Source organism: Aythya fuligula, chromosome 8 (genome assembly GCF_009819795.1).
Source record: "Aythya fuligula isolate bAytFul2 chromosome 8, bAytFul2.pri, whole genome shotgun sequence".
Lineage (NCBI taxonomy): Eukaryota > Metazoa > Chordata > Aves > Anseriformes > Anatidae > Aythya > Aythya fuligula.
Window position 1 is genome coordinate 11,945,989 of NC_045566.1, and position 18,117 is coordinate 11,964,105.

At 36.3% G+C, this 18,117-nt stretch overlaps 1 protein-coding gene across 2 annotated transcripts in view; it reads right to left on the reverse strand.

Annotated features, from left to right (window-relative positions):
- PIGK (phosphatidylinositol glycan anchor biosynthesis class K) overlaps positions 1-18,117 on the reverse strand; it is a 73,293-nt gene that overhangs the window by 40,401 nt on the left and 14,775 nt on the right. For both annotated transcript variants that reach the window (XM_032192701.1, XM_032192702.1), the window contains exon 9: positions 13,720-13,892. In XM_032192701.1, coding sequence (XP_032048592.1) covers positions 13,720-13,892 — 173 coding nt within the window. The remainder of the gene's footprint in view (positions 1-13,719; positions 13,893-18,117) is intronic.

The following is an 18,117-nucleotide window of genomic DNA, read 5'->3' on the forward strand; positions in this document are numbered from 1 at the left end:
ATTCATCCAACATGCAAGACTGAGCATTACAAATATAAATCCACACCAAGATATTAGCAACAAACAGATTAACTACCTCACTCGTTAAATCAGTTCCAAAAGTAGCATTCTAAACTAAAGTTTCACTCAAATATGGTTATCTGCATCTGTCCCCTAGCATTTCTGCAGAATATATACAGCCAGGGGCACACTGGAGACAGGTAAGGCCAGTTTCAGTAACAGGAGGCTGTTGAAATGACACCTGGTAAAACTATAGCTCTTAACCCTGTTGCCACCCTATCTCTGTGGAGCTGTGCTTGGTTGGACCAAGACTGCTTCACCACCCTGTCCCATCACCTCCCAGCTCCCACAGCACAGCCCTTCCACAATGTCTGCCAGCTTGCCACTGCCATCCTTTGCTGCCTTGCTCTCTTGGCCATCTTTTCAAAACCTACTGATACTTCTTGTGGAACACATCCATTTGCACAGCTACAGCATCAAACCAGTTGCCACATTTGATATTCAGAGAAGCAGAGCTTTGCAGACCTGCTCAATATGTAATGCAGGTCTCCAATAAGCCTCCTTCGCTACCACACTTCTGCGACTGCCATAACTCTGGACCATGGACTTAGTAAGCACACTTGAAAAAATGAATTGTAAGAACCATGTTAGCAAGGAAATTTGTATTCTCTTTAGAACACTGATGTCACTGTGGACTTCAGAAAGAGCAACAGAGTTGAAAACCAAAATTTACCTTAAATACTGTTGTTCTTTTAAGCACTATCAAATAATATTAGCAAAAAATATAGAAAAGATATAAAGAAAAAAAATAAAAAAATATATAAATATTTACAAACTAAGAGTTACTAATTCAAAAAATTCAACCCTGAGAATGATTTTTCTTTAGTCTGTGTGGAGATGGGTTGCATTCAATATACATTTGCCCAAACAATAACAATTCATCTTTTTTGATATGAAAATTTTCCTTCATAACCAAAATTTTCCTTTATAACCAAAAACACATTATGGTTTTTGACTTGGACAGATTACTAGCATGCAAATTACTGGTATTTCTGATTATATTGGCTTCTTGATTCTCTATTATCTTTTTTTTCTAATTCAGTTTGAAAAAAATCATACCTAGAAATTATGCTTTTACTTTATAAGGACAATTATTGGTGAGAATAAATAACATTCTACAATTCATTTCACTTCACTTAAGTTATTTTGTTTCTTCTCACATTTCCGGGGAAGTTAGCTTTATTATATAATTAGTCTTTTGTCCAATTCTGATTACATTCAGCAAAATAATCCGATCACTAGATGAGCACAGTAGGCACAAAATGCATTAACACATTAATTGATCCCTTTTTCAATTTACATTACACTACCTTTACCGAGACTTCAGTTTGCTTCAATGTGCAGGTTTCATATTCATTTGGCACATTAAAAGAAGGTGGGATTTCCTCAGTAGGTGGGATTTCCTTTCTAATGATATCTGTATCAGCCTTAGTTTCTACAGTTTTCTCTTATGCTCAACCAGATTTAGGCAGCAGTCACAGAGAGATTAGGTCTGTTCGTAGCTGCATTTTAAAATAAAATCATTTACATGTAAAATGAGCTGCCCCTCATCCCTTTTATTTCTAGTCTCAATATATCTTGTAAAAGACAGCTATTTCAATTAGACTTCATTTTACATCTAAAGAAAGAGGGAAGAAACAGTTAGAAACCAGAAAGAAACAATTATTTAGAATATCTAAAAACTCAACCAAGTACCTCTTGGGTGATATATTATCACAAATAAATTCCATGTCAGACTACTAATCACTATGATTCTAACACATCCTTAGCATCTATTATTACCCACCATAAAACCCATGTATGTGTACACAAAATTCAACACAGTGATAATGATAATCTCTTAATAATTACACTGTAATTTTAAATGCTTTATATTTAGTATTAGATGAATTTAAAAACAGTCATAATTTGGCACATAATTACCAAATGACTCATGTATACTCCCTCATGGTGTTAAAGAAATCATTTTGTTCGCATAAAACCCTGATAGTCCAATATACTATGAATTTTGTGACCAGTAATGGAACCTGTCTGTTTGCAGAACACGTATACCACTACAATTTTTTCCTCATCCCATCACCAAACCATAAAGGCCTCCTCAAGGCCTTTCAACAGTCCATGTTGTTAGAAGCTTCCCCAAGAATTGCAACAGAGAAAGCTGTTCTCAAGGTCTTTTCTAGACGTTTGCTCATTAGTAACTGAACAGACAACTACAAATCACTTAAAATACAACCACTATTACTATAATGTATTTAGAGTAACCCCTGAACTAAGTCACCTTTCAATGTGTGGCATGGAAAGTCTTCCTGCCACAGCTAGAGCACTTCTTTCTTCTACCCTTCCTAAACTACTTTATGAAGTCACAGATTAATATGTAGACCAATGTTTTTCAATAGTGTCATTAAATGCATATATCATGCAGAAATATTCTGTTTTAAGGAAAATTTTCCATCTGATCACATTTTTTGTGCATATATACAGCTTTCAGTTTTAAAACATTACAGTATATTGTGGATTTATGCTTTTTTTTTTTTTAAACAGATACACCATATATTTTTATGGAGACATTTATAAAAGCTCCTAAACACCTAATAAGATAGAACTCAGCTCAGAATATTTCGTAATAAATTATCTAGCAGTAAAAAATGTATCAGAGAGAAACCACACACAAAGGAAAAGGGAAGTAGGGCACTCTATTTGACAGCTAAGGAAGAAACAGAGGTTATGTCCTCTATGGCTGAGATTCAGAGCAGTTTCACTTAGTGGCTGTTCTGCTCCAATTCCCCAGATAAAATTTAGACCTACAGCAAGCAGTCTTCATTCCTATTTTATTCTAGTGGGTAGTCATGGTTCTGACTCTTAAACAACCAGTAGGAAAAAAAAAAAAAAAGCTAGCCAGTGGGGAACTATGAAGTTTAAATATTATGTTACAATTAAATTCATATAAAACTTATAGTAACTACAGGGTTCATTATTCTGCTCTCACAAACTGAGTCATAAATTGCTAAATATGTATAGATGTAACTTTTGTCCTATTATTTCAAACAAAAATATTACTGAAATTTTAGAGCAGATGAAATACACCTATGACAACATGTCTCATTTGCAGGTAACACAAGACCAGAAATCATGCAGTAATACAAGTAACCCTTTCTGATTTTTATCTCATAGCTTCATACAATTATAATACTATAAGCAGTACCCCACCTGTAAAATTTAAACCGCTACTGTGGAACAACAGGAAAAACATACCCTTATCTGCTTCTTTCACACAGTTTACACTTCAAAATAATCTGTCCTATTGCATTGAAAAATCCATCCACTCCTATCCTTCAGAGCCCTGTGCTATGCAAGAGGAAATTTAGATGTACAATCTGCAAGCCAGATTTGCCCTTAGTCTAGGAAAGCTTCTGCCAGCAGCACCACAGCCCTGGACTTCAGTTCCAGAAAGTCAGCCATGGGGAAAACACATTGGCACGAAGCAGTCCCAACCCTCCTGTCCTCTAAGAGCCCATCCAGGCTCTGCACAAACTGAAAATAAAGCACTGCTGGCCAGCAGGATGCCTTCAGCCACTCTGGCTAGCCAAGCTAGCAAGTCCTAGCCACAGATTAACTCTGCCCTCTCCATGATACAATGCCCTCAGCAGGGAGCAGAAAGACCATCTGTTCACTCCTTGTGGATAATCTCCCTCCCCGAGAGGGCAGCAGCTCTGCTGTGCCAGTGGAGTATAAATTATACAGACTAACAAACTACCTGAGACCAGCTGGCCCACAGAAAACGTACATTTTAGTCACTTTTTCTGATAGCCAGATTGGCTTTTCTACGCAGAAAAAAGAAGCCCAGCTTTGTCTTAAAAACCTGCGGTGTCCCAGGCCAGCAAAAACACTTTCACTAGCGGTTAACTTGATGGGGCTATGCAGGTTACTAATGTTAAATGTCAATTTAAACACTTTGCAGAATAAGGAAAAGCAGTAGCCCACTTTCACAAAGTACCTTTCCACACGCTTTCTGAAGCTGTACGAATCCCAACATTTGTCATTCACCATCTGTCACTGACAAACCAATAATTGAGTTAATAAATATTTTTTAAAAAACATTAAGATGAGAAACATTACACAGAGTGAAAATATACATTTAGTTGATTTAAGACTATAAACTGCTGAAGATTATTCTCAGAGTTTAGCAAAATTTTTCATTATACTTTGCTTTGAATCAAAGGATACCCTTTGAAAATATACAAACACACAGCTAGCATTGCGCCATGTTTTCCACTGTATCTGGGCCCTGCAGAATTGATTTTTATTTTTTTATTTTTTATTTTTTTTACATAGAAATATGGAGAAATTACATGGAAAACTACTGTAATATTGAAAATCTGCCAACGGGAGTCAGGAGGAAGGTGCAACATTGTTAATTGTTTTGATTTCTAATCAAGTATTCTCTCAATATTACAACAAATTTGTATGCCATGAAGACTGCAGCAACATTTTTTTTAACCAGGAGGAATAGACACTTAAACCAGCTATCATGTAATTCAAGGAGCTTATGCTAAAGCAGCTGTGAATATCAATGCTCAGCATTTTCTCCTCCCACCCCTACAACGAAGGAAGTCCTAGGCTCCACCATGGTCTTGTCTTTTCCTGAGAACTCCTGGAATGAGCCACATAGTGTGAATACACAGGGGGCAGGAAGGGAATGCTCTGTCTCTCTGTTTCCAAATCCTCATTCTTGCCAGTCACCAAAATGCTACTCAGGTTACACTGTGCCTTCACGAATTCCGTACCATATGTACAGAGTGAAAGGGGAATTCCCCAAACAATACTGGTGGGTTCCATTTATATTTTTTGCAAGTCATAATTTGTCTTACTCCTACGTCCACAAGAAACATAAATACAGTTTGAGATACAAAAACCTAGTAATTTCAGTTTGCAACAAAAATATGTTTATTCTGTTTATGATATGGAAATGTACTGCCTTCAGTGGCACTACTTCTGATACTACATGACAAAATATGAACATGCCTGTACACACATATATATACACAGCAGGATCTTTCGGATGATTTTGTGAAAGAGAAATTCTGCCTGTCTTTACATTCCAAATTGGATCTGACCTCTAGGCAGATGGATAAAGGGTTTTCGTGCTTCTCAGTTCTCTTTCAATATTATGTAAAGTTGTGGCCAATTTAGTCTTGCCTTTCTAACAGTAACTGGCACAACAGAGGTGATCTGTCACCGTTCTATAACAGCTGAACATCCACATAGTTGCCATTATATTCCCTTGCAGTCGCAGCAACCTCTGAATAGCAACTGGAGCACACTGGAGTGAGTTTGCTAGGACTCAAAAAATAAATAAATGAATACTACAACATATACAATCCCTGGATAGCCATTCTTCCAGCTCCCTTTGTATCCCTTTTTCCCCCTTCCTCTTTTTTTTTTTTTTTTTTTTTTTTTTAAACAGAGTATGCCAAACCCCTTATTATGTTTCATTACTTTTTGTTTGTTTCTCCTGGCATTTACCAATAGCAACCTTTTGTGCAATCACAGTCTCCTGCCTGCGAAAAAGCTGAATAAATCCTATTTTTGCAGTAAGTTCTTTGTTTATAGAATTTATTTTTCCCCTGTAAAATCAATCTTGCCACGGAGTTAATATTCTGCTGTCCAACAGATTTCATACAATAATCTTAATAGAAGCTTGGGTGCTTTGGTAGACGTATTCAGCATCTGTTATTCCTCCTCCCACACCTTCTATAGATTTCTGATATTCTTGACCAAGTACATAAAACAATACCATTTTGTAAAGTAATATTAAACAGTGTTCAGCAAACCATCTGTAAATGCACTTCTTTATGTGATCAGAATTTACTTTTGTAATCTCCTCCAGTTTTCTTTGTCCTTTGATGTGATTATGGCTTCGTTGCTCTTCCCTTGCCAGAAGTTTCCAGCAGTCTATTCAAACAGCTAACTGGACTGAAAAGAGACTCCTAGCAATAATGCAATGCTTTTTCGGATTTCAGCTCTTCTCCTCCTCTCAGAACTTAAATTTATAATTTTCCTTTTTTTTTTTTTTTGTTTTTGCTGAACTAAGACCCTTACTACACTCACTGTGAAGTGTAATTTGAGTGTTACAGAGTTTTCAGAAATAAGAAGTATAGAGAAACTTCTTCCTGTCTTTCAAATCATCTCACAGCTTACTAAAATCAGTAACAGGACTTCAAGGACTTAGGTAATAAATTTCATAGCCCTGTGACATGAACTTTATTCTACCCAACACCTGACTCGAAAAAAAGCAGCTCCTATTGGTAGGGCTGGGAGATGCTGATAAAGATCATTTTATGGTCTTTTAACCATTAGTTACATAAATGTGTTGTGAAGGCAAAATGCCCCTTCCTCCTCTACAGCTTTGGACAAGATACGAATTTTCAGTGGCAGAAATCTCTGACCATCTGGAAGGTAATCCCTCAGGCACTCAAAAAACAAGTGTAAGTTTTTTCACAATATCGTAACAGTGGAAGACTAAGAGTACTTGCATGTGCTTTAATCCCGTATTTAAAAAAAAAAAAAAAAAAAAAAAAGCAATGTTGATTGAGCCCTGGAGACTTAATTGTTTGTTATGTGCCCAGATTCATTTCTGGAGCATAAGGAACTCTAACATATGCTTGGCCACTGAATTCCAAAGACATAACAGTCTAAGACATGACAAAATTAACTGTTTGAACCCACCATCTCACTTTTGTTGCCCCATTTTTCTACTCCCTCAAAATTTTCTTCTTAATCACACAAAAGTACATAATAAACTTCTCACCTAAGAGAGATCAACAGCACCTTTGGTAGTTTTGATAAGAATTATAAAATAATAATAATAGAATTTTATTGAAATAATCATGCTATCTCAAATCCCTGGAAAAAAAAAATTACATGGAAATACTTCCTGGTCAAACATATGCTAAACACTACAATCATCCTCATGGTCTTCTTGAATGGCATAATATAGAACACAACTACAGAAGTATCTCCTTGAATAGATATTAATTTGAATTTAGTGCCTGGACAGCAAAGCAAGAAGATCAAATCATGATCTCCATGTAAAGAGCACTAGACTGTCTAAAGAGCACTTCAGGGGACTAGAATTAGAGAGAAGCCCACTCAACTGCAAAAATAATAGCAGGTAAAGATCACACAAGGGAGAAAAGGTGAAGAAGGAATAATGAGACAAAATAAGAATGCTACATAAGAAAGGTGTAATGAGGAATGGGTAAGCAGTGGAATAAAAACCTTGACTGAATATCCTATGATTCCTAGATATTCTCAGCTATTTAGATGTTAAAATCTGCTGGGTTTACTTAAGACCTCCTAAATCTGACATGCAACAAATTTAGACACTACTTGTCAGTTCACTGGAACTACTATATGACTGAGTTAATTTGCACTAGTAAGTCAAAAAGACATGTATGAGATTCATAAAAATATTGTCACTGACTTACACGCGCTTTTCAGAACACTAAAATGACCTTTGTGGATTATTCCCAGTAAAAGCACCTCTGTGGACCACCAGATTTTTTTGATGTTAATGCCTGTTTAAACCGCATGCAGGTTCAGCATACTATATGTAGGTTCAGTAAAGCAGCATTCTGCTGAAAACAACATGAAGAGACAGCAAAACAACCTGGCATTAACAATTAAAGCTTTGTCACAGAAGAAATGCTGCATGTCATATAAACCCCACTAAAAGTTGGAGGAAAAAACATGCAAGATCAAAGAAAACCTGACTGAAGATACATTTTTGAAAACAACAACAACAACAACAAAACAAAACAAAACAACCAACCAACCAAAAAAAAAAAAAAAAAAAAAACACAAGTAATCTCTGGCAACAGTACGGTTCAAAAATCCTTTCAAACAGGTAAATATATTGTTCAAATCTACTTTTTAAAACATCTTGCTAAATAGGGAGTATAATTATCAAACATAATATTTCAGTGTATCTGAGGTCCTCCCAACACAATTTATACCTATCAGTTCTTTTTGATAGTAATCCTTACTTTATAGTTTTGTTATACTAGTAAAATTGTATCCAACTACATAATTCCTTCTACAACAGCCATTGCATTAATATTACTTGCATTACTTGAAAAGTCCTTTTACACTAACAAATACAGCAGTGTGCATACATGCACATGTAAATGTATGCACACATTTCTCCATGGCTAGGCAAGCAGAGAAAAAACAAATGTATTTAGAAAATACTTTAAAAAATATAGCAATAATATTTAACTGCAATTATTACTTCACCAATCTTTTTGAATTATGTGTAGGCTATTAAAACACACATTGATAAAAAAAAAAAAAAAATCCAGCTATGATTTTGTTAGAATGGTAAGGCATAAGAAGAAAATATACTACATGCGTAACTGATTAGCATGTTTCATGAATACACATACACACGCATATATATAACCTTCTGAAGATGTTTCTAGAAAAATAACTCTACCTGGAATTAACAGATTTTTACCCCCCTGGTCAATTCACTACAGATTAGCAAGGGCCTGCTATATTATGACTACTCTATTTATTCATTACACTGAAATTGAAATGCTTTGCATCTCCACAAAGTTGTTGTCTGACAAGAAAAGTGCAAAATGAAAACCTTACATAACCTCCTGAAAATTCAGTCTAAGTACAAACTAGCAATAACGATAATAATAATAATTGAACTCACCCCTCCCTTCCCTATCCAATGTCACCCTCAAACTGATCAGGTGGTGTGGAAAGAAAACCCTAAACCCCAAACCAAGCACAAGCCACTCCCTCACCTCAGCGCTCGCTGCCACCTGCTGGCGTCTACCCGCAGGCCACAGCCACCTCACGGCGTGGCAGGAGCAGGCCCCGTGCTCGGCCCCTGGAGCCGGGCCTAGGCCGGCCCCAGCAGGGCCGCAGGGAGCCTCCGCCAGCTCCTGCAAGGCCCAGCGCCTGCCGCCACCCCAACACAAATGTGGTGGTGTTCACCTCTGCCCAAAGAATAGGTAGAAAACGCGAAGAAAGGCTGATATAACTTTATCAGTGCCCTCACGGCACGCCGGGATGGGAATGAGAAGTGGGAACTTCTCTGAGAACAAGGGCTTTCAGAATTAGTCGTGGAAATCACTTACAAGGCTTAAAGAACTATAAAGCTGAGGCATCTGGTCAAAAAATAATGGTGAACAAACCTAGAATCTTTTATTTTAGGAAATGCTCATTGAGCTAAGCAACATCTACTAGCCAAAACGAATTACCTATTAGCTCACAAACTGGATCCCTACGGATTCAGGAACACACAACAGCAGCTTCACCTATTAAGCACATAAAATTGAAAATAACTGACAGAAAAGAAGAAAGAACAGGAAACAGACAGAAAACAAGAGTCACTCTCAAATAAACAGATTGAGACAACATTAGCTATTAACATACTGCAAATGAACCAATTACTCACAATTATTCTCTATTACACAAGCGTCCTTCCTAACTCAAGTGGCCAATTTATTTATTTTCAGGAAAACAGTCACTGATAGGAGTGCCACAATTCATCTCAACAGAATTATTAAATATGAAGCCCAATTCTCAAAAGCAATAAAACTAGGAAGGTTTTATACGATGCTGTCTTTAATTTGATTCTTACCATCCTCAAGAGAAATACTCATCCCCAATTTTTACCAGTGCTTCCTGCTAATATACTTTTCCCTACAGTAGGAGCTGGAAAGGAGAAAGCATTCTAACAGGCTGTGCAGTCACAATCCCAGTTCCAGAGAGACGCTCCTGGTTTACCAAATATACTAAACTCTGCACAGATCTTTCTCCAAAGATGCTGGATTTCTTTTACTCCTCATGCTCACTTTTTGTTATTTCACAGCGATTTAGACTCACAAAAAGAATTAGCTAAAGCCCCAGAACACCTAGACATTCAGGTATTTTGCTAAAAATAGCAGCTACAAGCCCGGTCAGGACCGAGACAACTACAGAAGAAACTCTTTGAAGTGAATATGGCTTAGATCGAAACTGCTATGAAGAAAGAAAACAGCAGAGGGTTCTGCTGGATTTTTTGCCCTCCCCCCCACCCTTTAAAAAAAAAAAAAAAAAAAAAAAAAAAAAAAAAAAAAAAAAAGCAGCAAGCTTTTACTTACAAATAGTCACCTACCACTAAATGGACAGAAAAAAAATACTTTTCTTTTGGTTAATCAGTCATTGTTTCTTTGTGTTAGTTCAACCCAAGCCAAAGAAAACTTCAAAGACCTCACTATCAAGTACCTCGGCTTGCGCTCAATTTTATGCTGCCAATTCTCAGCTGGTTGCAGAGGTACAGGGTGCACTGAACTTGGAAGTAAAACTGCATTATGAAGTAATTCCTAAGGAAGTGTGTAAAAATGAACAAAGTTCTACTGAAGAGATTTGGCTACGTCACAGCAGTGGGTTGGATGAAAACTTGTACAGTCTGCCAACAGTGCAATCCTAGTATATGTTCTTATCTTACAACATCATCTTCTTTACCCATTATCTGTGTAATCAGTTTTTGTTTGTTTGTTTAAATAATATCCTTTGCTACACACATGACCCTTGCAACTTTAAAGCATATAAATCAGACCTAAGGCTGTCTACCTAGGACTGGATCAGAGCTAGAATCTGTTATTTTGTTTCCTCCTTTTGCTCTGTTACACAAATATTTTGTAGCACTCTGCTGCCACCAGTATGTAACAGCAAAAGGAAAAAAGTATCAAGCTAACACTGAAACAAAGAGGAAATGATTCATAAAGGAATGCAAGCAAGAGAATACATCAAATGTTAAAAATAAAATACAAAGTATCTTTTAGAATAAAACTTAACAAATGCAATATAGAACAAGGAAAAGATTCAATATTACGCGTAGATTTTGTTAGAATATGATCTGCACACTCAGAGATTTACAGTAACCAATGTAATGCATCAATATTTGTATTAGGGGGTATAGACTTCTGATTTCCCTATCAGACACTTAAGGACAAATAAGTATGTTTATGTTAAGGTAAACCCATAAGGGGTACAAGTTCAATTCTACATGACCTTTTTCCTCTTTGCCCAGGCTTTCAAAAATACTATTAAGCTTGAACAAGATTATTCATGACTGGTTTGGAAAGATTATTAAATTCTGGTCTTTGCAGATCGATGTGATCAAGATAAAAAAAAAATCATAAAAAAAAAAAAATCTCCTAACATTTGGCATCCATATAAACTAAAATGAAAACAATATCCTCACTACACACTTTCTAGAGAATAAAAATAAAAAATCCTTCATCCTAGAATTCCAAAAACAGCATAGTAAAAAATACCTGGTAATGTATTTAGCTAGCCCAAGAAAGCATCCTGTTGTACAATTCATAAGCAGTTCATTTAGTTAAGCATTCTGGTAGGCTTAAAAACTAAGCTTATGAAGAGTTTACTTACTATTTAAGCATACTAAAAGCAAAATAACATTTAATTAGAGTGCCAACCAGAAGATTTCATCTATCGTCTATCAACTTTACTGGGTTTTTATTTAAAAAAAAATAAAGCTTAGTATCTTAGTATCTCTCCCAGTGATACCAATCCCATCTTTCCCTCCCTATTTCACAGAGAAATGAAATCTGGGGTGTAGGCAGACACCACATGCCCAAAATGCATAGAATGACTGAACCAACACTGATGATGTAAGAATATGCACTCACATTCTTTCAATCAAGGGTCACGCTTCCATTAATTTGGGACAACTTGGGTAGCACGTATGCAAAATCAAGTAATTTATACAGTTCTCTGAGTTCTTAACCTTAGAAAAGGATGTGCAAGATGTTTTTAATATTCTTTAAATCAAAAGAATACCCATTTCTTGCACAACAGATCCTCCAAAACGGTAATTTTTAAAAACATTATTTAAATTTATAAGAACTGAAAGCTAGAATTCTTAAATTTGTTGTAATGAGACAGATCTCTGTCAAACGAAGAGGTACATTCCCTGCACTCCTCATCACTATTTATACAGTACAATTTCCTTTTTTTTTTTTTTTTTTTTTTTTTTTTTTAACAAAGCCCATACTTTCTTCTCGATTAAAATACACTCTCTGTGTAATCTCCCAAAGTGGTTACAAGAAACTGAGAACTTAGGGGGCTGATTTTTTTTAAACTATTTGCATATAGTGCAATGCATAACTGTTCTAAACTGAGCAGTCACAGAATTAGCTTAATTACTGTATGCTTGGTACTAAAATGCCCAATGCAGGTATACATAAAATCTGAAAATAAATTGTAAAAATATCCTACACTCAGTGTATTTTAATTACGAAGGCAAGAGTTACTATTATCTTTAAAATTAATGAAATTGATATACACTATCAACTTCTCTGAGTGATAGTAAACAATGAAGTAGATAATAATTTACATAAATGTATGGGTTGAAAAATATTACATCCTTGGCTATAGCAGACTAGTTTAATTCTTTTTTCCCCTCCTAGAGGAGGTTATCATGAAACATAAAAGATTTACTAGAAATAGAAGTTCAATACCAGATAAACTCTGCAGTACAAGCACATCTTCCTTTACATGTTTCCAATAGGTGGCAACAGAATACCAAGAATACAAAGGAGTTTATAGTTCTTTCTTCATCCACAAAGTAACGGAATCCCTGTTATTTCTATCAACAAATTTTTCATCAGCAACTTCATTCATATAAATAGTTGCATCTCTGCAATTGAGATTCTCAGGACAGTTAAAGCCAAAAGGCAGAGAATTTGCAGAATAGAAACAAAGCATTTATAAAGAAAACCTAGCTGCAATGAAAACAACCAATAGTTTAAAGTCAGAGCTTAGCTGAAGGAGTAAACTTCCAGAAGCAGGAATTTACAGTAAAAAATGTTTTTGCACAGGGAGCTATCAAGAAAGAAATAAAATTTTAGACTATTTTGTTACTGTTGTTTGTTTTTGACCAAGACACCTTGGTCTCTAGCAGTATTTGCTCACAGGATTGAATAAGGGGTGGGGGGGGGAATTTTTAAACAGAAAGTAAGTTTTCAGCTGATAAATCCCAACTTTAACAGTAGTAACAGTTCATACCAACTCCCTGATTCTTTGAACAGCTGTAGGAAGTTGACACGAAGTCAGGGTTCTTCTTTCCTTGACAGTTACAAGACCTTTGTTTGTTTCTGCCACACAGAGCTATACACATTTATTTGTTTGCTATTACAAATCTTATGAGAAGTGGCTGAGGGAGCTGGGGTTGTTTACCTTGGAGAACAGAAAGTTCAGGGGACACCTTGTTCTACTTTAAAATTACCTTAAAGGATTGGTAAATTACCTTAAAGGTTGGAGCTCTTTTCCCAAGCACCAAGAGATAAGACGAGGGGAAATGGCCTCAAGTTGCATCAGGGGAGGTTTAGGATGGATATCAGGAGAAATTTCTTTATTAAAAGAGTTGTGCAGCATTGGAATAGGCTGCCCAGGGAAGTGGTTGAGTTACTACCCCTGGTGGTCTTCAATAAACGCATAGACTTAGAACTTAGTAGCATGGTTTAGTGGTGGACTTTAGTACTAGGTTAAAGGTTGGACTAGATAATCTTAGAGCTCTTATCCAACCTGAATGGTTCTATCATTCTAAACCAAGTCTAAATAGTAAATACTTACTCATTTTCAAAGACAGTCAAGTCACGGTCCAAAGAAATTGTCTCTGTTGTAATTTCCACCTTTCTTACACTGCCAAAGAAGTCTGTTATGAGAACATTTTGAGGGTCTCGCTGAAAGAGATCTGTTCGGTGCCCAGGTGTGGAAACACACAAACTTTTTGGACAGACCTGAAACTGAAAACAAAGATGAATAATCATACTATGTCCCTCATTGATTAATAGTCTCTTCGGGTACTTATCAAAATAAAATTATTATAGAAGAAATAAACGTCACACAGAACTTGCAGTAATTTAAGTACAAGCTCCACAGCTGAAAAAGAGTGATCAAAAACATTAAAAAGCATAAACATCTTGATAATGAGTTTCAGAAAACCTTCATCTTCACAATTGCCCATACCAGTTTAGAAATGTTTCTGTGAAAGCTAACCATCAATTACCGCTGATTGATTAAATGCACAGATGCATTTCTGAATATAGAAGCAGCAACGCTGCTATAACCTTCCAAAAAGCGTAAGTTGGTATAAATTCTTCACACTTACCAAACGGAGGCAGGCAAGATTAACAAGCAGCTCATTGTAAAGGCTTCAGAACTGAAGCAAAAATTTAAATTTTGTCTGGAAAAAAATCTTATTCTTATTTCTGGTTTACAGCCTATGAATTAATGTAGAATGAGGATCTTAAAATATGAAAGGTGTCTTATGTATACTAAGTTCACATAGACACACCTGTAACACCTACAAATTAGCCATACACTTTACTATTTGTTTTATACACATACCAGTCCACTATCTTCAGCACACACTCCAATAGATGGAAGACAAAACCAGCACTAACAAATTAAACTGGTTTCAATGGACTCAACTCCGTATAAAGATAGATTTCCAGAAAAATATGTAGACATAATAGTGATGGATTTGTTGTAGCATTTAAAATATATCACAAGCAGCATGCCTGTTCAATAGCAAAACTGTTACATGTCCAGCAGATTTTCAAGGCAAAACCAATGGATTTTGGACACAATGCCTTTTTGCACAAGTTCTACCACACTGACCCAAAAGTCTCTAATATATGCCACCTGGACAGACTGTTTATTTCAAGGGATCTCCTAATGCATGTAGTTTAACTTAAATAATAATAATTAGTTTGTAATTTTCTTAGTAACACTACATTGCTTCAAGTGCCGTGAAACGTAACCAACGGCCTCACTCTCTGGAGAAGGCTGAGTTCGTGTCTCAGTCCTCAGAAGGTATTGCACAACCAAACACACGGCCCTGCTAGACACAGGCACAAGACAAACAAGCCCACTAGATGTGGGTGCTAGGTGTACAGTGCCCTGGCTGGTTTCTTCACCAAATGTGGCTGTCCATCCAACTGCCTCATGGACAGCCTGCAGACCACCTGCTAACACTGTAGGCTATGCGCATCCTCATGTGTTCCAGCAACAAAGAACATTTAACTGAGCAGATTCACCTACACAACTACAAAGGATGCTCATCTTCCTAAAGATTAAGTTTTCCAAATGATTTTCACAAAGCAGTCCATGAGTCACAGGATGCAGAGCTCATACACCTAATTATTACATCATGAGTCAGATTAGGTGGTTGCACTCTTAGGGCAGAATCACAGGTCCTAATTGGCTCAATGCAGATGCAGCCTCAATTAGCCCAGATGCTGACTAACCAGGTCTCTAAGTTTCAGTCCCATACCTTCTAGCACAAGTTCTGTTCTCAGCCTGACACAAAATACACAGTTTGTATGACTCTTCTTAGGGCAACAGAACCCTAAAAAAGTTTCTCAGAGATGAAACAATATACCCAGTTCTTCATCACTGAAGACAGATTCTGTCTCACCATTCCTCCCTTCTGCTCCCACTACAACATCTGTTTCATACCTGAAGTCTAAACCTGTAAGTCCAGGGAGGCTTCAGCTTCAGCTCACTTTCACCCTAACCGATGGATACAAGCACACAGACCCCCAAGCTATTTGTTAATGATTCCCATCTCTCTTGTTGGCAGAGTATCACACAGCTGCTAACCAAGAGATGAGCAGATCCAATCTTTGTTATCCTCCATGTGAAGTGAAGCTGAATCAGTCTCGTCAGCATCATGCTGCCCATACAGAAGACACTTGTCAGTACTCATTAACCCTGTTTCACAATTTCACCAAAAGACAACACATTTTCTTCAACTTAGCTCCACCTAAGGGCAAAAACAAAAACTGTCTTCTAAAGTAAGCTATATAACATAAATATTTATTTTGATAAATATATCAGATCCATTGATCTATGCTGCAGCTATATTTTTAAGTGTACTGGCTAGAAAGGCTACAAAACACTAAGAACTAATACTTTTATGTTTCTGTACCATTAACACCAGATGATGAGAATGAACAACTCAAAAAATTATGAATGATCTTTTAATGCAGCTGCTTTCTATCAGCTCCAAACAGACTCTCCAACTGCAAGTCAAAGGTTTATTGATCTTAGGCAACTGTTGCAAATAGCTTCAAAGACATCAAAAAAACCTGCTTCCCAATTCTGCTTTATGTTAGCTAGTAAAGGCACAGAAGCCCAGTGCTCTTTTTATCTGATAGTTTATTGAACTTTTTGCCTTGCTGGTCATGGCAAATACTTCCATTTCATTCCTAAAACACCAGCTTCAAATATTTCCTTCTTGCCCTCAACAAATGCATTTTAAGAGTGAGATCTGCACAAATCATTACGGCAAACATAAACAGAGAACACTTTTTCTGTCTTAGCAAAACAGACATTTGTAAGTAGAACAACAATAGCCTGTGACAAGAACATGCAGGATATCACATCAGATGATTTAATGATTCCTTTTAGCTTTACCTCATGGACATACTAAACAGGTTGTTCGAAGCTTAGGAATTTTCAACAACATAACATCAGTTTCTTTTTGAACAGGCCATCCTCCTGCACTGTTATCATATCCTGATTCTTGAAGGAAGATAGCACCAGTCTCATCAACTGCTCCGGAACCTGAAATGGCTCACATTTCCTCCACTGATTGGGTTTTAAAGCAACAAAACAAAAACATTAAGTTAAAAAAAAAAAAAAAAAAAAAGCACTCTAAGTCTATAATCTGAAAGTAAAACATTTAATCTATTTTAAAAACTGGCAAACTTCAGACCAAAACCAGCACGTTTATCACTGAGTCTCATAATCTACCTTGATTCATTTCAAATGCAAACTTCTTTTGGACAGGAAGACACAGAGACAGATGGCAACTCTTTCACCTAAACTATATCAATTTTGTTAATAAAAGTCACTCAAATCGGTGCTATCATTTTAACAACAACAAAAAAAAAGCTGTAACATTCCATACCATTTTCTGTGTTGGAAGAAAGCTTAAAAGTTCATTATATAAAATGGCTGGTGTATCTATGCAGAACTACATAAAAACCTATGAGAGTGCATGAATCCTGAAGCATACCAGCACCCAGCAATGTGCTTCTGTACTTTGCAGCAGTCAAAACTAAAAAAAAAAAACAAAAAAACACCCAATTTATTCTCCTGGGTGTTCAAGACCACACATGGACATTCAGAACATAGCTATTATCCCGATGCAAATTACAATATTCGCTAACTGGGGAAGAACTGAAAACAGATCCTGAGAACCTACTTTAACAGACACATAGAAGTTTTATATTAACCTCTCTCTGTTAAATGTAACATGTTGATATATTATATTTAACATTAAATAATGGACAAAACTAATGCTTCTAGCACTTAATATTAATATTGAGCATCACTGAAAAAAAAATGGGGGGAATATCTCCCCAATTAAAAGCGAAAAAAAAATATGAATTTTCACAGGTTTTTTTGATAGATATAGAAAAATAGCAACATCTTATTTTCTACAAAGAAAAAAGTAGTTACAACAGGTCACATATCATTGCAAAAAGTTCACTCAATAACCAGAGCAAAAGCCATACACATTCATTAGCATGGCAGTCAGCAAAGCTTTGTGGCTTTGGCTCAGTTACTCTGCCATGAATGCTCTGATTTTGGAGTAATTTTCTACTCAATCCTGCTTTGTGCTGGGATGATGCAATTATCAAGTCAGGTGTGATTTTAAAGTCTCTTTTCTAAGCTCTTAAAAGACAGGTACACATTAAAAAACAACTGCATGAGCACTGAAAGTGAGAAATCGATAGCACACAACTATTTGCAACCTATCCCACAACAATTTATTACCACAGGAAAATTCTGAGACAAGTTTGGAACAAAAATGCATAATAGCACTAGGAAGAAGAGAACTTCAGTATTAATCCAACTACCCAGTACCTATGTGAGAAAAGATAAACTGCAAAGCAATTACATCCCAGCAGACCAGCGCTTTCACAACTGAAGTCTTCTGACAGAAGAAAAAGAAAA